Source organism: Macrobrachium nipponense, chromosome 44, assembly GCF_015104395.2.
Source record: "Macrobrachium nipponense isolate FS-2020 chromosome 44, ASM1510439v2, whole genome shotgun sequence".
In the NCBI taxonomy this organism is placed as follows: domain Eukaryota; kingdom Metazoa; phylum Arthropoda; class Malacostraca; order Decapoda; family Palaemonidae; genus Macrobrachium; species Macrobrachium nipponense.
This window is the reverse complement of record NC_087221.1, coordinates 34,103,332-34,128,331: the sequence shown is the minus strand read 5'-3', so window position 1 is coordinate 34,128,331 and position 25,000 is coordinate 34,103,332. Positions and strand designations below refer to the sequence as shown.

The 25,000-nt window shown below is 35.4% G+C and overlaps 1 protein-coding gene across 1 annotated transcript in view; it reads right to left on the bottom strand.

The window, feature by feature from the left end:
- Nucleotides 1-25,000, bottom strand: part of LOC135204166 (connectin-like) — a 315,936-nt gene that overhangs the window by 146,888 nt on the left and 144,048 nt on the right. Inside the window, 6 exon segments of the mRNA XM_064234209.1 lie at nucleotides 2,168-2,327; nucleotides 3,327-3,391; nucleotides 3,394-3,526; nucleotides 6,383-6,691; nucleotides 13,384-13,560; nucleotides 20,406-20,615. Coding sequence (XP_064090279.1) covers nucleotides 2,168-2,327; nucleotides 3,327-3,391; nucleotides 3,394-3,526; nucleotides 6,383-6,691; nucleotides 13,384-13,560; nucleotides 20,406-20,615 — 1,054 coding nt within the window.

Sequence of the window (25,000 nt, the reverse complement as noted above, 5' to 3'; positions counted from 1 at the left end):
TCCTATATTCATCCCTTTATATTCAACACAGAAAAAGACAAAGAAAATAAAACCTTCACTCAGGTAAAGGACCCACTCTCTCTATCTCTTTCACCTTTTATTTTCTTCAGCTAATGAGGATATGACGCTGTCTTCACTGGCCTTAGCAGAAAAACACTCATGAGAGAGCTTTAATAAACACTTGTTCCTGACGTTGACTATAACTATTATTTTATGGAGTACGGTAAATATTAATAAAGGATTTCTTCCTTCTCTAAGACAGACAAGTATCGGATATTAAAGGAAAATAATCAACTGTAAAATCAGTTCATCGAAGTTAATATGAGGTAAGATGTCTATAAAGAATCATAACGGTTATAAGAAAAATGTAAAAAAAATACGCTAAAGTTTCTTCCGTGCAATCAAGTTTACTGTCCAATGGTGGTCTAAACCACAGCCCATGACACTCAGCCACAGTCCGGTGGTGGCTTAGTAGTATGCGCTGCAAGAAGTACGATCATGGCTTACTTTAACCTTAGATAAAATTAAAACTACTGAGGCTAGAGGGCAGCAATTTGTCATGTTTGATGATTGGAGGGTGGATGATCAACATACCAATTTGCAGCTCTCTAGCCTCAGTGGTTGTAAAAATCTGAGTGCGGACAGACAGACTAAGCCGGCACAATAGTTTTCTTTCACAGAAAACTAAAGTTAAGAACACGTATTAAGGTAACAAAAGAGAGAAAAATTTGTCGTTTCAGTACACTAGATTTAAAATTAAAACTGTATCATAACTTCTCTAAAACACATAAAAAGATCTGGATTCAATTTGAGTAAACCAGAGACTTTTTAATCTTATGTATCCTACACCAGAAGATTGGAAATTACCGCAGAGTAAAGTATTTGGAAAATAATTAAGAGCGACTCCGACGGAGAAAATTCGTTAAAGGACCGTTTGGCGATAACAGGCTTCCCGAACGAGTAAAAAAAAGAAAAAAAAAATCCACTTTTGCTTGCAGAAAAATATACCAGAGTTTTTGCCCTAAAATCTAGAGGAAAATGAGACAAAAATCTTCAAGGACATTTCCCTGAGCAACCTTATTACCTAACGTGCCGACGAGACTCTTAAGAGGGAGAGAAAATGCTTTTATTAACGGTCGTGGTCGATACGTTCTCTCCCGTTCGACTACTAGCTGGCTGGCTGGCTGGATTAGCGCCCGGAAGAAAACGGGAAATTCTTTACTGGTAGGTTACTTACTGTAAACTAAGATCAAGATATCTACTAGATCTTGCTGTAAACTGACTCGGTTAGTTTTTACGTACACCTTTATAATTTATATATATATATATATATATATATATATATATATATATATATATATAATATACTATATATATATCATATATATATATATATATATATTATACTATATATTACATAATAATATATTATATATAGATATATAATTTACATATAGAAATACATATATATTTATATATCTATATATAATATATATATATATTATATATATATATAGAATACTATATATTATATCTATATATATATATATATATAATATATACATATATTATACCATTATATATATATTTACCATATATATTTTACATAAAATTTATAATATAATTATATCTATATATATATATATATATATATATATATATATATATATTACAACGGAATACATCAGCAAATCATGTAAGACGTAAAAACAGCTCACTTAAGTCATATATATATATATATATATATATATATATATAATATATATATATTATAACGGCATACAACAGCAAATCATGTAAAAACCGCTCACTGCAGTCACAATAAATAAAATAAATCATACATACAGAAAAAAGACAAATCGGTGAAAAAAATTTAATGGGTAAGGTAACTGTTTTCAACGAAGTTAACTAAGAATATCAACATGCGATTAGATGAAGAAAATAAAAAACACTCACACACAGACATCTTTCTCCGCATCTGACAGCTTTTCTCTCACTTCGGTCAAACAAATATATATATATATATATATATATATATATATATATACTATATATATATATACTATATATAATATATATATATATATATATATATATATATATATATATATATATATATATATATATATATATATATACATATGGACGTTGACGTCACATCACTGACCTTCCAAGAAGAACATCATCGTGTGATTCTTGAGGTTACTGAAGATGGGCTCCACAGTCTCGTAGGCCAGGGTGCTGAGCACGTTGGCACGGATGTCCAGGTGTACGACTTTCGGGGCCCGTTTGAACACCTCCGACCCGATTTTCAATAGTTTGTTGTCCTGTTGGCAAAGCAAAAAGAACGGGAATGTTAGGACATGGGATGTTTTGGCCCTCAAAGAGAGATTCGTGAACGTATGATTTTGCATTTTTTTTTCTTTTTATACCTGGATTTTGAGGACCCCACTCGTGTCACTATCTACTACCTATCTATCTATTTACATACATACATACACACATACACACACACATATATATATACCTATAATATATATATATATATATATATATATATATATATATATATATATATATGACTGGTAAATATGTTGTCACAACAGAATTCCATCTAATAAAAGGCCCCCCCACAAACACGCCACCCGAATATAGAAAGTAAGTACTATATATCAACAGACTGGAACTTGTAACTTTTCTCATCCATTACCTACCTGAAGAGAGAGACAGCAATCTCTGAAATATATTATACTTACTTTCTATATTTTGGAGTTTTTATGGGCTCCTTTTAATATATATATATATATATATATATTATATATATATATGTTTCTGTGCATTAATACTCTAAATAGCTTTTCCTAAATACATATCTCCGATAGATACCATCCAATTCAAATTATTGTTCTTATTTTTATATATATAAACATTGCATATACATACAGTAACTACATACATATACATATAGTAATACATACATACAATACTACATACATACATACATCATATATAATATATATATATATATATATATATATATTATATATAATATATATATATATATATATATAGATAGTATATATATATATATATATAAAATATATTAATATAATATATAGTATGCTACAGACATTAAGCTACAATTGTCGTTTAATATCCAATTCTCTCTCCCTCGGAAATAAAAATCTCTCATCACTGATAAAAAAAGAAATAAAAAACCTAAACATCTAAAAATCTTAAAACACTTCTCCAAGGACCTTTCTCTCTCCATCACCATAACCTTCTCCTTTACCTCCTCCTCCTCCTTCTACTTCTTCTTCTCTCACCTGCAGATTGAGTTTCAGCAAGTTGTTGAGCCCCTGGAAACCGTTCGGCGCGATGTACTTGAGCGATTCTCCTGAAGGTCGAGAGTCCGAAGGGAGCGGAGTTCCTCGAAGGTGTTGTTGCCGATGACTTCCAGGCGGTTCTTGCTCAGGTCCAGAGTGTCCAGGGATATGAGGCCTCTGAAGGTGTCTGGCGTGATGACCTTTGTGGTAGAGGGGAGGAAAGGTCGAATTAGCATGATTACCATTACTATTATTATTATTCTTACTGTTATTCAGAATGTGAATTCCATTCTTGCATAACAAGGCTACAAGGGCCATTGTATTATTATTATTATTATTATTATTATTTTCCAAAGGTGACCCTATTCGTGTGGAACAGAGCCCACAGAGGCCACTGTTTTTATTATTATTATTATTATTATTATTATTATTATTATTATTATTATTATTATTATTATTATTATTATTATTCAGAAGGTGAACCCTATTCATGTGGAACAAACCCACAGAGGCCACTGTATTATTATTATTATTATTATTATTATTATTCAGAAAGTGAACCCTATTCATGTGAAACAGAGCCCACACGGGCCACAATATCATTATTATTATTATTATTATTATTATTATTATTATTATTATTATTATTATTATTATTATTATTATTATTATTATTATTATTATTATTTAAATTATTAACCTCGGCGCAGAATTAAATACGATTAATTAGCCTGACACACCTCAACAACAGAGAGCTCATCAGAAATGTAATTTCACCACCGAATCAGGATTTACTCATTAACAAAATCTAAGAGAAAATAGTACTTTTTAACTCGGTCTTAATTACTTACAGCTCATCCGTTACTCTAATCTGTGAGCATACATTCATAAATTATATTCTAAACTCAAAGTTTTTAATTACGAATGCCTTCATAACCAGGAAATAAAGACACAATTTAACTCAAAATATAAACTCGGCGCTAAATTGACTGACTTACCCTCTGAAAAGTCTGGTAAAATAAATACTCTTACTTAATTGCATTTTAAATTAATTCATGGATGTATATTAATTTATTGATCAAAGTAAGCATTCGTTGAATATATAGACCGTAACATGACTGTCATCCATAAAGTATATCAATTTAATTCATCATAGTAAGAGCAAGCTGAATGCAGATGGACTGGGACATGACTGTCATCCATAAAGTATATATTTATCAAAAATCATAAATTTCCCTGATAATCTGCTAAGCGATGTTAATAACGAAGTCTGAACATGGCAGCCTCTATATATATACACCAGAAACGAAGATTTTCTTAAGCTTCAACCATAAAAATGGGGATAAACGCCACTGTTTATAAAAAAAACAAAAATTAATAAAAAATAAACACGTAATGCAGCATAAGTACAACATTCGCCCGGAGACTTAAAAGCATAATGGAATGAGCAGGGCTGTAAGCCCCCGCCCCCCCCCCACCAAAAAAAAAAAAACTAAGCTTAACCACAATGTCGTCCGCAACAACTTTGCTTCGCTGTACAGCACAAAAAGAAAAAAAAAGATAGCTTGCATTTAATTACGATGAAACTGTTATCGGGTACCATCGATTCAATAATTTCGGGAAGGGGAAAGAAAAAAGGTGAAGGGAAAGAAGAGAAGAAGAAAGAATGTCCCCAGCTAATTAGCCAATGAATACCATGTATCTAAAGCAAGCACAAGAAACGCACCCCCCCCCGTAGCCCCCCCCCCCCCCCCCCCCCCCCAGCCCCCCCCCCCCCCCCCCTTCCTCACATCACTTTAAGTTGGATAATCTTTCCGACGAGAATAATAAAAATCACGAATTAAAATATATATATATATATATATATATATATATATATATATATATATATATATATATATATAATAATTCATTTACATTTTTGACAAGAATGAAATCACGAAACAATTGACAGAAAAATACCTACATTTTCGATGGAATGAAATTGCCAAATAAAAAAATAAATAAAAATTTCGACAGGAATGAAATCACGAAAGAATTAAAAAAAAAAACAAAAAACATTTTCGATTCGACGGGAATAAAAAATAAAATTACGAAAGAATTTTTTTTTAATTCATTTACACTTTCGACAGGAATGAAACCGCAAAAAGAAGAAGAAGAAGAAAAAACATTAGTTTACATTTGCGATGGAAATTAAATCACGAAAGGATTGCCAAAAAAAATTAATTTACTCTTTCGACAGGAATGAAATCATGAAAGAATTGCTAAAAATAATAACAAAAATAATAAAATGTCAATTTACAACATGGTAAAACATAGGCCTAGGGCTGTAAGTTTGAAAAAAAATCGTCGTACATGAATATGTAAATTTAACATGTTAAAACATAGACCTATAAGTTTTTAAAAAATCGTCGTACCTGAATGTGATTGGAAAACAGGTCAATTATACATTCCAGCAGGTCAATTTATACCATGTTGAAGCACAGGCCTGCAAGTCTGATTAAAAAAAATCGTCGTAACTGAACCTTATTAAAAAAACAAGTCAATTCATAACATGTTAAAACATAGGCCTATACAGTAATTATGTTTTAATACGACCCTAGTACCTGAATCTGATTGAAAACAAGTCCATTCATACCATGCTAAAACATAGGTCTATAAGTTCTAAAACGATCCACGTACCTGAATCCGATTGGAAACAAGTCAATTCATGCCATGATAAACATGGGCCTATAAGTTTTAATGGGACCCTAGTACCTGAATCTGATTGATAACAAATCCATTCGTAGCATGTTAAAACATAGGCCTATACAGTAATTATGTTTTAATACGACCCTAGTACCTGAATCTGATTGGAAACATGCTAAAACATAGGCCTATAAGTTTTAAAAAGATCCTCGTACCTGAATCTGATTGGAAACAGTACATTCATACCATGCTAAAACATAGGTCTATAAGTTCTAAAACGATCCTCGTACCTGAATCCGATTGGAAACAAGTCCATTCATACCATGCTAAAACCATAGGCCTATAAGTTTTTAAAAAGATCCTCGTACCTGAATCTGATTGGAGAACAAGGCGAGATTGGTCAACCCGTGGAGGTTCTGGAAAGCCCTGTCATGGAGTATCGTAATGTTGTTCCTGTCCATGTAGAGCTCCGTCAGATTGGGGAGGTTCACGAAAACGTGGCGGTTGACCTCCGTGATGTGATTCTCGCCCAGGGACAGGAAGGTGAGGGACGTCAGGTGGGCGAAGGCGTTCCGAGCCAAAGTCTTGATGGAGTTCCTCGCCAGGGAGATCTTCGACAGGGTGGTCGAGTTGCCGAAGCTGAAGGCACTCACCGTTCCGAACGTCGCGTACTGGACCTGGAACGTACGAGGAAGCGTTATTTACCTTGTAAATGATTTGACTTATTATAATATATTCACGTTGGTACAAACTACAACATGGGTAATGGATTGCCCATACTCTCTCTCTCTCTCTCTCTCTCTCTCTCTCTCCTTCAACGTCTCAAGTGAACTGAACTGGATGTAATATAGTATTTAGGCCAAATTCCAAGCCCTGGGAACTATGAGGCCATTCAGCGTTGAAACGCAGCTTGAGAGGACAAGGTTTGAAAGGTGTAACAGGGGGAAAACTATAAATCAATCGTTAGGAGAGGGTGGAAAGTAAGATGGAAGAGAATATGAAAGGAGGTACAGTAAAAGTAATGAAAGGGGTGGCTGGCAGCTAGGGGTCGAATGGCACGCTGCAAAGAACCTAAAGTAATGCCTACAGTGCACCACATGAAGGTGCACTGACGGCACTACTAAGCCCACCTTAAATAAACTGCAATAAGAAAACGTACCAGAGGAAGAGTAAGTATGTTATAGATTCAGTGCCTAGATAACAACTAAGGAAGACTGAAATCACATGCCAACAAAAATGTGAGTTGGTGACTAATGCAGAAATTGACTTTGTAACGGCACCTCGTTTTAGAACACACAAAGCAAAAGCCTCTCGTTTGTGAAGTCTGAGGGCCGATAGACCTAAAACTTAGTGGTGGTTTGTCTGTTGATGATTCTCGATGTTCTAATTCGGGAGGATGATTTTATGTGACATTTAAGTAAAACTTACTATTGGATATTCCACGATTCTGGTTTTCAAGAAGGTATATATTACACTGGGACATATATTTTCGAGGCTTGATGTACAGAAATATTCAAAGCTTACAAACTTCGGAAAGAGGTAATCACATCTAGTTATAGGAATACACAACACCATTTAATGATATTTAGACTGCTCAAGAAATCGTAACACATTTTTCTTCTGGTAACCGGGAGAGTAAAAAAAGAAAGAAAAAAAACCTATTGAAGAGAAAGAAATTACAACGAAAATTGTGCCCTTGTCGACCATGAACTTAAAACTGAAAACGAAAATAGTTACAGCACGAATTAGATCCAAAATATGGGAAAAACATCTAACACTTATGATGATTCAGAGGTAAATATAATTTGTACACTTATATTAAATACAAGAGAAGAACTTTATATTAGGCTTACTTGAAGCATCTGATCTGAGCTGGAAGAACTCTAACACAACAGGAACGACTATGTACTGGCAGAAGACTACCAAGTCATCTACAAAATCAAGACATGATAGGCCTTTACTGGGTGTGATACTGTTGGGAAAACAGACATCAGGTACTTGAATTGCATTGCAGCTTCATTCAAACATTAGCAATTTTCGAACAATGAACTACTGTGGACAAATGGCGCACTCATTTCAGGGCGTCGGATTAGTTTTAAATATATACTGGCGTTACGATACGAAAGATCAGTGAAGGCCAGTAAGAGCATTAAAATATTCATCACTGATGTAGTTTGCGTAGACAAAAGCTTTTACTTTTAGAAAAAGGTAACTGTTTGGAGAGGTTTCATGAATATATGTTTGAAAAACTTATCTTCAGTTTTACAGAAAATGGCTGAATAAATAAAAACCGCAATGGTGACGGAAAGAAACCAGGCAGAGAGGCCAGATGCAAAATAGATGAGCAAAATAGTAACAATGAACAAAGAAATTTCAGCAGGTTAAAAACATAAAACGACCAAAACAAGACCATAAAGTCTATAAAAGCACATCCATGAAAAGATAAAAAAAAAAAAAAAGATCATAAAGACTATAAAAGTCTACATCCATGAAAAGATAAAGAAAAAAAACAAGATCATAAAGTCTATAAAAGTCTACATCCATGAAAAGATAAAAGGAACTAGAAACGAGACAAAAAAAGGTGAAAAATGAGGAGAGTGTCAAGGAGAAATGAAAACGAAGGGAAAAACAAAGCACCCAATGGATCACGGGGTTAATTGAAGAGGTTAAGGATGGAGTCGACAGAAGAATGCAAAAGGGGAAAAAAACCCAGAAAAATGCAGGAAGCAATAACTGTGTATGAAAGACAGCTTACAACAAAACAGCGGTTATGGGAAAATGGGACCAAACATTATTTAAGATGGATATGTGTAGGCATTACTGTTTCATACCCAAATATCTATAATTATGCAAATTAGGTCAAACAATTTTATGACCATATACAGTTAAAACCTTTTATCGAAACAGTAAGGGGTAACAGCAGTTACGAGAACAGCCAAGTATGTTACGTGAATTTATATTGTTACAAATATACTCTACAAAAAGAGACAAAAAAAGGGGGGCCAGGTTCATTTACGATGAATTTGGACAGGGGAAACTGTCGTCAAATGTAATTGCGAAACGATCTAGAACGAAGGAAATAACTGAAGAAATCCTAAATTGCATCTCTTTAGCAAAGTTCGTTGGTCGATCAAGAACCTACCTGTCTTGATAAGCTCATTAATACTTTTTTTTATCTAAAAGAAGAAAATGTCTAATTATCTCTGAGCTCCACCTTTCATTTTCTTGTCTTTACTGGGTCTGGGCTAAATGGAAGTGCTGTTTCGTCCGCTTAATTGGCCTTAACACTTAAAGGACAACGACTTAATCTTCCAAGAGACTCCCAGTGGTCTTCAAAATCAAAAGGGCAACTTCCAAGTTATGAAAAAACATATCTCTCCATAAATATTTCTCTGTATGTGTTGTTAATTCATTAACATTACCACTAGAACCAAACTCACTCACTCTCTCTCTCTCCCCAAGTAATATTGAACCTTTCTCTCTCTATATTTCTCTCTAACATTACCGCTAAAACCAGACTCTCTCTCTCTCTCCAGGTATATTGAAACTTTCTCTATATATATTTCTCTTTAACATTACCACTAAAACCTGACTTTCTCTCTCTCCAGGTATATTGAAACTTTCTCTCTATATATTTCTCTTTAACATTACCACTAAAACCAGACTCTCTCTCTCTCTCCAGGTATATTGAAATTTTCTCTCTTTATATTTCTCTTTAACATTACCACTAAAACCAGACTCTCTCTATCTCTCTCCAGGTATATTGAAACTTTCTCTCTATATATTACTCTTTAACATTACCACTAAACCAGACTCTCTCTCTCTCCAAGTATGCTGAAACTTTCTCTCTATATATTTCTCTCTAACATTACTACTAAAACCAGACTCTCTCTCTCTTTCTGTGTGCGTTTCTCTGTCTCCAAGTATACTGAAACTTTATCTCAGTTCCTCTTTAAAATTACCACTAAAACCAGTCTCTCTCTCTCTCTCTCTCTCTCTCTCTCTCTCTCTCTCTCTCTCTCTCTCTCTCCAAGTATACTGAAACCCTATCTCTATATTTCTCTTTAACATTACCTCTCCAAGTATAGTGAAACTTTCTCTATATATATTTCTCTCTAACATTACCACTATAACCAGACTCACTCTTTCTCTTTCTCTCTCCCCAAGTATATTGAAACTTTCTCTCTAACATTACCGCTAAACCAGTCTCTCACTCTCTCTCTCCAAGTACACTGAAACTTTCTCTCCCTATATTTCTCTCTAACATTACCACTAAAACCACTCTCTCTCTCTCTCTCTCTCTCTCTCTCTCTCCAAGTATATTGAAACTTTCTCTCTCGACATTTCTCTCTAACATTACCTCTAAAACCAGACTCTCTCTCTCTCTCTCTCTCTCTCTCTCTCTCTCTCCAAGTATATTGAAACTTTCCCTATATATATTTCTCTCTAACATTACCACTAAAACCAGGCTCTCTCTCTCTCGCCCCAAGTATACTGAATCTTTATGTCTATATTTCTCTTTAACTTTACCACTAAAACCACTCTCTCTCTCTCTCTCTCTCTCTCTCTCTCTCTCTCTCTCTCTCTCTCCTCCACTACTGATTCTCTCTCTCTCTCTCTAAGTATACAAAGAAAATTTCTCTCTAACAATTACCAACTATCAACAGACTCTCTCTCTCAATCTCTCTCTCTCTCCTCTCAACTCTCCTCTCTCTCTCTCTCTCTCCAGGTAATATCAGAATTTTCACTCGCTCGCCCCTCTTTCATAACGAATTAAGTTATAACCTTTGAAAGCTGCTCGTTTGCATAAATCATGGACCCCAATCAGCGGCTTCTGAAGCCAAATGCCACGTCCTTTTACCTTGTTGAAATGACGTCGAACTGAAGTGTCGCGGGATCTGCTTAATAAGTGTTTTATTCATCTTATACACCGACAACGTAAAGGATAAAATTGATGAGATTGCCGCGTATTTCTTATTATTCAATTTCACATAAATATAAATATTTGGATCTCTCCTAGATAGTTACAAACCTGAAGGGTTTTAACCAGGTATGTATCCACCTTTGCGGATGTTTAGTACAATCTCGTAAAAGTATAAACAAAATACTGCAAATATTATCAACATAACGACCCCCGAGAAATATTAGTCCTAATTAACGACCCCTGAAAACCCTTGGGGATCACTACCTAGGAAAGATCCAAAAGAGTTTTATGTAAATATTTTATATTTCGTTTTATGAGTGAGACAAAACTAAATTCTTTTCTTTCAATCAAATGACACGACTGGTCTTCCTTTCCGGGATCTATTTATCGAAAATTTTATTCACCTTATCCAGCGATCTATTTACTTAAATTTTATTCACCTTACCCAGCGATCTATTTGCGTGAATTTTATTCACCTTATCCAACGATCTATTTACAAAAATGTTATTCACCTTATCCAGCGATCTATTTACTTAAATTTTATGCACATTATCCAGCGATCTATTTACGCAGATTTTATGCACATTATCCAGCGATCTATTTACGCAAATTTTATTCCTCTTATCCAGCGATCTATTTACGCAGATTTTATGCACATTATCCACGATCTATTTACGAAAATTTTACTCCCCTTATCCATCGATCTATTTACGTAAGTTTTATTCACCTTATCCAGCAATATATTTACGCAAATTTTATTCATTTTTTCCAGCGATCTATTAACGCAAATGTTACTGGCCTTAAGCAGCGATCTATTTACGTACATTTTATTCACGTTATCCAGTGATCTATTTACGTTGATTTTATTCACGTTATCCAACGATCTATTTACGTAAATTTTACTGGCCTTATCCAAAGATCTATTTACGTAAATTTTATTCACCATATCCAGCGATCTATTTACGCAAATTTTATTTACCTTATGCAGCAATCTATTTACGCAAATGTTACTGGCCTTATCCAACGATCTATCTACGCAAAACTTAATCATCTTATCCAAGCGACCTGTTTAAGCAAATTTTATTCACTTTATCCAGCGATTTATTTACGTAAATTTTATTCACTTTATCCAGCGATTTATTTACGTAAATTTTATTCACTTTATTCAGCGATCTATCTACATAAATTTTACTGGCCTTATCTAGCGATCTATATACATAAATTTTACTGGCCTTATCTAGCGATCTATTTACATAAATTTTACTGGCCTTATCTAGCGATCTATTAACATAAATTTTACTGGCCTTATCTAGCGATCTATTTACATGAATTTTACCTTATCTAGTGATCTATTTACGTAAATTTCATTCACGCTTTCCCGCCACCGACGAAAATATATAACAAGTCTCTTTGGAGGTGAATTATCATCACAGACATCGTTATTCGTCGCCTTGCGAGGGGACGAAAACCTTAATTAACAGCCATGACCATTATAGTTTCTGTATCAAAGCCCTCTAAAAGCCTTGGTTGACCGGTAGGCTTTTGAGGTACACTCGGCCACACTTCCCTTCCTTGTGTTTGTTTGTTTGTATGGTGTTTTTACGTTGCATGGAACCAGTGGTTATTCAGCAACGGGACCAACGGCTTTACGTGACTTCCGAACCACGTCGAGAGTGAGAAATACACATCTCTGACGCCTCAAGGGAATGCCCGAGAATCGAACTCGCGGCCACCGATGTGGCAGGCCAAGAACAAACCGACCACGCCACTGAGGCGCTGCCTTCCTTGTGTTAGTTAAGTATCCTTTTAATATATCTATTTGTATGCGAAAGTATTTAAAAGGGATTAGGTATATCTCCTGGAAAATATTTCCATCTTAATTCTTACTGAGGTTTCTGCCCTTTATTTTTTTTTTTATTTATTTATTTTTTTTTTTTTTGGCGCAACTTCACTGACTTTCCTTTACAAATGTGGCAAACCTTGTGGGATTGTTTTGTCTCGTATGCTGTACCGATTCTACTAAGTGGACTTCTTTACCTCAGGAGAAATCAGATTTCTCTAAGGCGTCTTGTGAAAACTGTATACTAACTAGATTAACTTTAAGGTCAAAATGTTAAATTTTAGGTCTTATTTGCTATGATTTCATACGGAAAGAGTTTGTCTCAAACTTCTTGAAATCATACATCAGACAACTGTTACGGCAAAAATTTTAAATTCGGGTCTTACTTGCTATGATTTCCTAAGAAATAAGTTTGCCTCAAACTGCTTAGTTTTCTTGATAAAAAATATAAAGACTCTCTCTCTCTCTCTCTCTCTCTCTCTCTCTCTCTCTCTCTCTCTCTCTCACACACACACCGCACACAACACACACACACATAATAACACTTTTCCATTATCAGCTGCAGCGAAAGCAAAAAAACAGTGAGGGCAACCGAGAACACCCACCTCGAAGAACTCCAAGGAGGACAGGTAGCCGATGACCTCCGATGGGATGACCTTCAGGGAGCCGTCAGGGCGCAGGTGAAGCGTCAGCCTCTTGATCTTCGTCTGCGAGGCGAAGCTGTCCCAGATGTCCTCGTGTTCGGAGGTGTCGTTGAAGATCCAGCAGTTGCCTTCCTCCGCCTGCAGGAGTAATAATAATAATAATAATAATAATAATAATAATAATAATAATAATAATAATAATAATAATAATAAGCGCCTTAGTCAACATACAAAAGGGCAAAGTAACAAGAACTGAAGGGATAAAGCTACCAGATGGGAACAGCATCAAACACATAGATGAGACTGGATACAAATACCTGGGAATAATGGAAGAAGGGGATATAAAACACCAAGAGATGAAGGACACGATCAGGAAAGAATATATGCAGAGACTCAAGGCGATACTCAAGTCAAAACTCAACGCCGGAAATATGATAAAAGCCATAAACACATGGGCAGTGCCAGTAATCAGATACAGCGCAGGAATAGTGGAATGGACGAAGGCAGAACTCCGCAGCATAGATCAGAAAACCAGGAAACATATGACAATACACAAAGCACTACACCCAAGAGCAAATACGGACAGACTATACATAACACGAAAGGAAGGAGGGAGAGGACTGCTAAGCATAGAGGACTGCGTCAACATCGAGAACAGAGCACTGGGGCAATATCTGAAAACCAGTGAAGACAACTGGCTAAAGAGTGCATGGGAAGAAGGACTAATAAAAGTAGACGAAGACACAGAAATATACAGAGACAGGAGAATGACAAACAGAACAGAGGACTGGCAAAACAAACCAATTCACGGACAATACATGAGACAGACTAAAGAACTAGCCAGCGATGACACCTGGCAATGGATACAGAGGGGAGAGCTAAAGAAGGAAACTGAAGGAATGCCAACAGCGGCACAAGATCAGGTCCTAAGAACCAGATATGTTCAAAGAACGATAGACGGAAATAACATCTCTCCCATATGTAGGAAGTGCAATACGAAAAATGAAACCATAAACCACATAGCAAGCAAGCGAATGTCCGGCACTTGCACAGAACCAGTACAAAAAGAGGCATGATTCAGTGGCAAAAGCCCTCCACTGGAGCATGTGCAAGAAACACCAGCTACCTTGCAGTAATAAGTGGTACGAACACCAACCTGAAGGAGTGATACAAAACGATCAGGCAAAGATCCTCTGGGACTATGGTATCAGAACAGATAGGGTGATACGTGCAAATAGACCAGACGTGACGTTGATTGACAAAATCAAGAAGAAAGTATCACTCATTGATGTTGCAATACCATGGGACTCCAGAGTTGATGAGAAAGAGAGAGAAAAAATGGATAAGTATCAAGATCTGAAAATAGAAATAAGAAGGATATGGGATATACCAGTGGAAATCGTAACCCATAATCATAGGAGCACTAGGTACGATCCCAAGATCCCTGAAAAGGAATCTAGAAAAACTAGACGCTGAAGTAGCTCCAGGACTCATGCAGAAGAGCGTGATCCTAGAAACGGCGCACATAGTAAGAAAAGTGATGGGACTCCTAGGAGCAGGATGCAACCCGGAACCCCACACTATAAATACCACCCAGTCGAATTGGAGGACTGTGATAAAGCAAAAAAAAAAAATAAAGAATAAAAAAATAAAAAAATAAAAAATAATAATAATAATAATTTATCACCTTGATGACCCAGCAGTTACCTTCTTCCGCCTGCAGGGATTAATAATAATAATAATAATAATAATAAATAATAAGAATAATAATAATAAAATAATAATAATAAATAATATAATAATAATTGTATTAACTTCAAAGTTAGTTACCACTAAAAAGGTAAATCGTCCAGAATTATCAGATAAGTAATAAATCACAAGAATGACTTACAACTTTTCACGAAAATATTCCAAACACCATCCACTAATTTTAAAACTCTTAAAAAGCAATAAAAACTACAGTAGAAGAAGATACTATATCAAATTATTACCGTCATAACTTCAATACGCAATGACCTTGGAAAGAGGGGGAGTTTGCGTTGCAATGGCAGAGCATTCGGAAAGAAGCAATACTCTGTTGCAATGCAGTGAATGAGTAATGAAATAAACGTCTGATAACTTGGCCTGCAAATCTCGTTGCCACCAGAGGCTCTGGGGCTGCTATCGAATTACCAATATAATCTATGACAATCGAATACAGCTGGCGTACAGAGAGAGAGAGAGAGAGAGAGAGAGGAGAGAGTCTCGTTCCATTTGAACAGGAGACAATAACTTTTATTCTGAATACAGAGCAAATCAAGAGATTTTCCCTGAATCCGCTATGCATAGAATCACAAAATCTCCCATGTGTGAGAGAGAGAGAGAGAGAGAGAGAGGAGAGAGAGAGAGAGAGAGAGAGAGAGAGAGAGCATTTGGCATTTGCAAATATGTGAACTAGCAACCTAGATATTATTTTCCGACCGTACTTTTTCATGTTGATTTTGAAGACATCTCAGTTCCACTATGATATTGCATTTCAGGAACTGCTTTGCAAGGAACACCTCATTAAACATTAATCAACTAAAGAGACAAGGATTTGCAAATAAACACTGTTAATGCTATTCAATAATATTCTGACATTGAAATCAAAAGTTGCAATGAGTAACATTCGTGTCAACACGAAATTTTGACTTTCAGTATTGTGAAGAGATTAGGATAAAAAGTACCGTTTAACCACTGAAAGGCTAAACATTCTAAAGCCAATGGAATAAAACAAGAACAAAATATGCTCCCTCCAAGTTTTATGGTCGAAAAATATAAAAATGGATGATTCATTGAAAATTATTATGAAAAAAAAAGCAATAATGAAGACTCAATACTATTTCTCTTCTTCAGTCACTCGAACCACAAAACTCTCTCTCTCTCTCTCTCTATCTATTCATATCTCTCTCTCTCTCTCTCTCTTTCATCTCTCTACTCTCTCTCTCCTCCTCCAAAAAGGAATAAATAAAAATAAAATGAGCGATTCATTGCAAGTTATTGAGGGAAAAAATAAAAACATTACCATAAAGCCATAATGCAGATTCAAAACTGCTCCTCGTCTTTACTCACTCGAACCACAAACCGTCCCCCCCCCCCCCCTACCCCCCCCCCCCCCTCTCTCTCTCTCTCTCTCTCTCTCTCTCTCTCCTCTCTCAAAAGATGACAGTGAATGATTTATTGCAAATTATTGCAAAATAATCAATGGAGGAAAATAAAAACATTAACAAAATGAAATAATATAATCAATACTATCCCTCTTCTTCCCATGTTCAACTTCGGACTACAAAACTCTCTCCTCTCTCTCTCTCTCTCTCTCTCTCTGTGGCTGTGCCTTTATAACGTAAAGTGAATTTATTCCGAGCTGGATTCAATTTATTCCCTCGCCATAAACTACTTTGGGATCGACACACGCGCGGGGGGGGTTGGGGGCGAGGGTTTGGGGTGGGGGGGTTGAGGAAATGCCGACCTCTGGGGTAAAAATAATTCGCCCCCTGAAGGAGAGGTTCCTTGAGGGATTCGGAGAGCAGTTTATTAGCCCATTTCATTTGCGCTTTCTTTCTTAACACCTGTCGGCCTTTGGAAAGCAACCAGGACTTAGGATGACTTCATCAGTTATTCTCTCTCTCTCTCTCTCTCTCTCTCTCTCTCTCTCTACTCTCTCTCTCTCTCTTCCCGGGCAGGAGAGATGCTAGTCAGTTATACTGGTTTAAGATTCGCCTGTCTGTCGGTTTGTCTCTATCTATAATGATACATGTCTATATTATATATACATATATATGTAGTATAGATAGACAGTTAGATAGACAGACGGGACCTTAAAACAGTATGCATGACAAGCATCTCTTCTGCAAAGAGAGACAGCACACACACACACACACACACACACACACACACACACACACATATATATTAATATACTATATATATCTATATATATATATATATATATATATATATATATATATATAATATTATATTATGATATATACATATATACATGCTATATATATATATATATATATATATATATATATATATAGAGAGAGAGAGAGAGAGAGAGAGAGAGAGAGAGAGAGAGAGAATCACGCTCTTCTTTTCTCCCGATCTGAAACTCTCTGCTTCCTTCTCTTGCTCTTTCTATGTTTCCGTAAATAAAAAATTAATTTTCCCTCTTAAGGTGACGCAGGTTCATTCATCCCACGAGCTAAGTCTCTCTCTCTCTCTCTCTCTCTCTCTCTCTCTCTCTCTCTCTGGAGGGACGGTAAGTCCTCCAGCCCTGATAGGCGGCTTTCTGTCTTTACGTAGATTAGAGATTGGTTTTTTTTTATCCTCTGCTAAGGATAGCGCCCTCCCCTCCATCCTTCCTTCCCCCAAGGAGGGTGGGGACCCCCCAAACCACCGCCCACGCCCCCGCCGCCCCTCACCCCTTATCACTCAATGGAAAGCTGGGTCTATTATCTCGATCGAGGGCGCAGATACGGAGTCACCGAACAAGTGCCTAATCAGATCAAGTAACGCATCGAAGGATTTAGTACACTTGAAGAAGGATGGCAGGATCCCCCCTGATCAAAAATGTAAGCTGGGTGAGTATAATGGGATCCTTGCAGACATCCGTCGAAGGACCTCTGTTGCTAAGGAGGTGTGGTTGCGTTATGCGTTACTTAGTCATGTTACGTAATGGGGGAGACTTAGTTTTGCATACTGATGCATTGTTGAAAACAGAAATAGGAATTCCTTAAAAAAATCTACGAGAAAAGGCCATTAATTCATAAAAACTATTTTTATACACACACACACACACACACACACATATATACATATATATATATATATATATTATATATATATACAGATATTCATACATACATATAATATATATATTTGTAGCATGTATGTATAAAACGGATAATATCACATATGGATAAATATGTAACATATCGCAAATGAACAAATATGCATCACACAAAAAATTGCAAACCACGAATTTCTCAAAGCTGTACAAAATTAATAAACTCAAATTTATAACTAATTATACTAGTTTATTTGTTTTTGTTTTTTTTTACTCCTGGATGGTAGATAAAATAGTTAACCCAAGCTTGATGTAAAAAATTAAAAATAAATAAAAATCTGGAATGAAGAAAATGAGAAAATCTGAATTCCCAAGGGAAACGACTGAGAAGATGAATTATAAACAATAACTACAAGAGGTCCGAGAACTAACAAACATCCTTTGTAAACATAATATACAGCAATTGCATAAGTTCTTATGCGGGGTCTGACACACGATATCCCGACACTTGAGCTCTCGAGAGCTTTAAAGCCAGAAATCGCTACCACATGTACATCAGAAGAAAATAAATAATTTAAAAAATAAATAAATAAATAAAGCGACTCGGTTTCATCTCTTAAATTAAAATGTTGAATTGCGACTAAAGTTGCAAAGCCGACGTTACTGTCATAAGTAAACATGGCATGGCTAATGCTGTAGCTGCTGTTCTCGTTGACAGTGACAAGATGTAGACAACAAATAAGCAAGTCAGATCAAACCATAAAAACAGTCCTTTCTGTATTTACATACACATGATGTTGCGGCATTTCTTATGAAGATAAGGTCACGCTTATCGCAGCAAATATCCCAAAACAGAGAAATTATCGTTACCTACCCAATTTTTCTAGATGAATATTGCAGCGGAGAGAGAGAGAGAGAGAGAGAGAGAGAGAGAGAAGAGAGAGAGAGATTTGTTCGTTTGTTTGCATGGTGTTTTTACGTTGCATGGAACCAGTGGTTATTCAGCAACGGGACCAACGGCTTTACGTGGCTTCCGACACACGTCGAGAGTGAACTTCTATCACCAGAAATACACAGCTCTCACACATCAATGGAATGCCCGAGAATCGAATTCGCGGCCACCGAGGTGGTGCGCCAACACCATACCGACCACGCCACGCCACGAGAGAGAGAGAGAGAGAGAGAGTAAATTCTAGTGATCTCACACACATCACAGAAGACCACGAAAAACTGAAAATATCACAAATAAAAAAAAAAAATAAAATAAAAAAAACTCCACCGGCGACAAGATCCCGACGTCTGTCGACAGGAAAGGCGTCTCTCGGACGGAATCCCTGTTTTTACGACCTTTCTGTCGTTCGCTGTCTAATCAGAGAGAGAGAGAGAAGGCTGTCGTGTCTTTTAAATAACTGCAGGCAGAAAGGGAGGAAGCCTAATGTATATTACTTGGGTTGTTAATCTCCTCAAAAGGATTTGTTCTGTAAGAATACCGTCTTCTCGTAGATTATGGCATCTTCCTCTCTCATCAGAATATCTTGGACGAGAGAGAGAGAGAGAGAAAGAGAGAGAGAGAGAGGAAAGGCGAAGGAAAAGCTTTATATTATCTTTATCAATTTTCTGTGAAAACAAGTGCAAACAGATCGGCAACCTCTGAAGGGCTGCCTTCTCGTCAATGTCCACAAAATACAATATAAACAAATGTTTAAATGAAGAGAAGGAAAAATGGCAGGGTTTAACCATGTGGCAAACAAACGAAAAACCTGTCGCATGCACGATGAAATTCTGCAAGCTAAGGAGAACCAGAAGCAAGAAGAGAATTCCCAAGCTTAGTAGTAGAAGGAAAGAAGGAGTTACAGAATCACAAATAACATAATCGACTCCGGAAATGTTTTCGTTACATAAAAGGAAATTTACCTAAATTCAAAGAAATTAGTCTCTACTTAAGAACACCAGCTTTCAACTAGCACACTGCAGCCCCTACCGAACCCTTGCTACATTTTCAAGAAAAAGGAGTCCAATTACTCCAGTATCCCCTTTCATATATAAACAGCTCTGCCTCCCTTACTGAACCTTCAGGATAAAGGAGACCACTTAATCCAGCATCTCCTTCAGATAAAAATTACTCCAGCATTCCCCTTGAGATACAAACAGCCACGCCTCCCTCCCCACTTGCCTTATCAATTTCGAGGATGTCGCAGTAGCAGAAGATAACCTGGGCCTCCTCTATCTCGCACATGTTGACGTTCTTCTTGACTTTCTTCTTCTTGCCTTCGGTGGCCACGACCACCATGCAGAACAGGAGCTTCAGGTGGAAGAACAGCTTCCCAGGCATCATCATCATCTCGTCTCTTCGTCGCCTTTTCTTCGCCGAGTACGATCGTCTCTAAAAGAGAAAACGAAAGAGATTAGTCTCTACAGCAGAGAACGTTAAAGGATTATCCTCCGCAAGAGAAAACGAGCAGAGGGCTGGTTTTTTGCAACAGAAAACGAGAAGGGGGTTGGTCTTTTGCAACAGAAAACGAGAAGGGAGTTGGTCTTTGCAACAAAAAACGAGAAGGGATCGGTCTTTGCATTAGAAAACGAGAAGGGATGTATGTATGTAACCCATGCATATATACATACATAAATAATATATATATGTATATATACATATAAACATATATATGTGTATATAAGAGAGAGAGAGAGAGAGAGAGAGAGAGAGAGAGAGAGAGAGAGTACAAGAAAAATTTCGGAGTAGGTAATAAAAGCTATAGGACGCGAATATATGGAAGTCACCTGGGAATTCTGACTTAGAAGCGACAATCCTCATACAAGGAACTATCACCTTTATTGACACTGTAGATAAGGACCACTATTCATCACCATTACCCGCGGAGAACACATCAGTTGGTGATGAATATTTACAACCTTATTAGGTGAAATGGAGACGTGTGCCACTGAATCATTTAGAAATATTTGAGAAGAGTCCTAAGAAAAAATGTTGATAAAATTATCATATCTTGTGAATTCTCGAGGTGAACGGGGAATGGAATGAAACGAAAATGATAGGAAAGAGATAACTCTGAAATGGAGGCGCGAAACACAGAATCACTTGGAAGAACTTAAAAAAAATGTTAAGAAAAACGGCAATGACATTACGTTGTAAATTCTCGAGGTGAACGGGGAAGAAACTGAGACGAAAATAATAGAAAACAAATTATGATAGTCTCATCTGAAGAAACGTTTTCATAGGCTAAATATATATTATATATATATATATATATATATATATATATATATATATATATATATATACACACATATATATATAGATACTTCTTTCCAGTTGGTTCCCATTTTTATATGGGTCGCCGTCTATATATATATATATATATATATATATATATATATATATATATATATATATATATATATATATATATATATATATATATATATATATATATATATATATATATAGATATATATATATATATATATATATATATATATCCCATTGTGCATTGAAACTATCTGACTAAGAGCGAACTTCTACTACAACCCGACAGAAAAAAAAAAAAAAACTCGTAATTTCACCTTCGGAAGTAGTTGTGGCAGCCCTTCATTAAATAATAACAACTAGCGAAGTGACATCACACGAATCTTCAATTTTATGGGGAGTTTTTCCCGGGTGAGATCCTAAAAACCCCTACACTTTCAGAGAAGTTATTTTCAACAGTTTTAAATAGTCGCCTCTCCATTCGGAGAAGTTATTTTACTGTTCAAAAAACCGCCTACATTTTCTGATTACTAGTTATTTTAAACAATTCTAAAAACCTCCTATACATTCAGATATTGTATCTCAAGGAAGGGTCTAAAAACCGCCTATCCTTTCTGAGAAGTAATTTTAAACTTCTAAAAACCGCCTATACTTTCTAATGAATTATTTTCAACGGTTCTAAAAACCGCCCACACTTTCTTATTAGTTATTTTAAACTGTTCTAAAAACCTACTATACATTCAGAAACTTTATCTCAAAGGTCTAAAAACTGCCTATATTTTCAGAGAAGTAATTTTAAATTCTAAAAACCGCCTATACTTCCTGAGAAGTTATTTTCAGCAGTTCTAAAAACCACCAATCCATTAAGAAAAGTTATTTTACTGTTCAAAAAATCGCCTACACTTTCTGATTAGTTATCTTAAGCAGTTCTAAAAACCCTCTATACATTCAGAAATTTTATCTTAAAGGTCTAACTAATCCGCCTATACTTTCAGCGAAGTAATTTTAAACTTCTAAAAACCGCCAATACTTCCTGAGAAGTTATTTTCAGCAGTTCTAAAAACCGCCTATGACTTTCCAGAGGGAGTTTATTTTCTTAAAAAAAAAAACGACCTATACTTTACAGAGAAGAGAAGTTATTGTTTTTCAACAATTGTTCTAAAAACCGCCTATACTTTCTAAAAAAAACCGCACACCCCTACATACTTACAGAGAAGTTATTTTCAACAATTCTAAAAACCGCCTATACTTTCTAAAAACCGCCTATACTTACAGAGGAGTTATTTTCTAAAAAACCGCCTATACTTACAGAGAAGTTATTTTCAACAATTCTAAAAAACCAGTCCTACACTTTCCAAAAACCAAAAACCCTATTAACGTACAGAGAAATTAATTTCAACAATTCTAAAAACCGCCTATACTTACAGAGAAGGTTTATTGTTTCCAACAATTCTAAAACCCGCCTATACTTACAGAGAAATTATTTTCAACAATTCTAAAACCCGCCTATACTTACAGAGGAGTTATTTTCCAAAAACCACCTATACTTACAGAGAAATTAATTTAAACAATTCTAAAAACCGCCTATACTTACAGAAGAAGTTAATTTTCAACAATTCTAAAGCAAACCCGCCTATACGTTACAGAGAAACTTATTTTTCAACAAAAATTCTAAAAAACCGCCTATATTTACAGAGAAGTTATTTCAACAATTCTAAAAATCCGCCTTAAATTACTTACAGAGAAATTATTTTCAACAATTCTAAAAACCGCCTATACTTACAGAGAAGTTATTTTCAACAATTCTAAAAACCGCCTATACTTACAGAGAAGTTATTTTCAACAATTCTAAAAACCGCCTATACTTACAGAGAAGTTATTTTCAACAATTCTAAAAACCGCCTAAACTTTTTTTGATGAGTTGTTTCCAAATATTCTAAAATCGTCTATACTTTCAGAGAAGTTATTTCATAAAAAAATCGCCTGTACTTTCTAAGAAGTTATTTTCAACGGTTCTAAAAACTGCCTATACTTTCAGCGAAGTTATTTTCACCAGCTGAGTTCTTTGGCAAGCAAATTCTTTAAGCTTTCAGAGAACTTTCCTTAATTAAACAGTTCTAACTGAGTTATTTGGTAGCTCAAGTCTTGACAAATCTATAAAATTACAAGTTATCATAAAAATTGAAATATGTAACTTAGGAATTAAGATAACTTTACGGAATCAAATCACCGTTTCAAAACAATCAGGGACTTGACAACATTAAATGTCAAGATACCTTACACACTAAGATCACTCTGGCGTCGCCATTAACTTGAGAATTCAGATCTCTTCTGAATCAAGATGAAACCAGACCAGATATTATTTGACAATCACGATAAACCAAAAACGAATACATGTAGTTTACCTTAAATACTGGAAAACGCTATTGTCGAGAATCAAGATATTTCATTATTGAGAATAACTGAGAATCTACATCACCTGCACAAGGATGGACGTCTGTGGGAGATTCTAATATCGAAGATTTCATTATTATTATTATTATTATTATAATTATTGTTATTATTATTATTATTATTATTCAGGAGACGAACCCTATTCATATAAAACAATTCAACAGGAGCCACTGACTTGAAATATTCAAGCTTCCAAAGAATAATGTGTTCATTTAAAATAAGTAACAGAAGGTAACATGATATATATATATATATATATATATATATATATATATATATATATAAAGAAGAAATCAGTTATTAGAAGGAAAAACACACACACACACACACACACACAACACACACACACACACACACACACACAATATATATATATAGTATATATATAATATATATATATATATAATATATATTTATATATACAAAAAAAAAAGAAGAAATCAATTATTAGAAAAGAAAACAAATAAATTAACAAATTAACAAACTACGAGTAGACAAGGTATAACGTCGCGACACCGCCTTCCACTTCTCCAATCTTCAAAAAAAAAAAAAAATAAAAAAAAAAAAATTAAAATAAAAAAAGCAAATAAACAAATTAAAAAAAAAATAAAAGATTTGGAGGAAAGTAAGCGTTGGTTTCAGCAAGGCCATCTTACAAATCACGTGTGTGTGGTGTGTATGAATATCTGGGAGTCACATCGCAGCGGCTGTTTCTTTATTGAGAAGACAGCGGGCGGAATTTGCTTCTACCGGAGATTAATTTTTTCGGGATGCTTTATTTCATCACTGATGGATAGAAACAGCGGTCATGATGACGCCGCCGAAATTTGGGGGGGGGGGGGGGGGGGGGGGGGGCAGTCCGTCGACTAGCAAATGAAAAAGTAAATAGAAACAATCTTGAATTATTCTTCCTTTTTTCCCTAGAAGCTTGCCAGAAGAGAAAATGCAGAAGTATAGACTGATTCAAAGTCTTGATAAGTAGAATGTATTTACGAACAATGCCAAGACTTCAATAGGAAAAACTAGGAAAGACAGTACGTATGCTAATGACG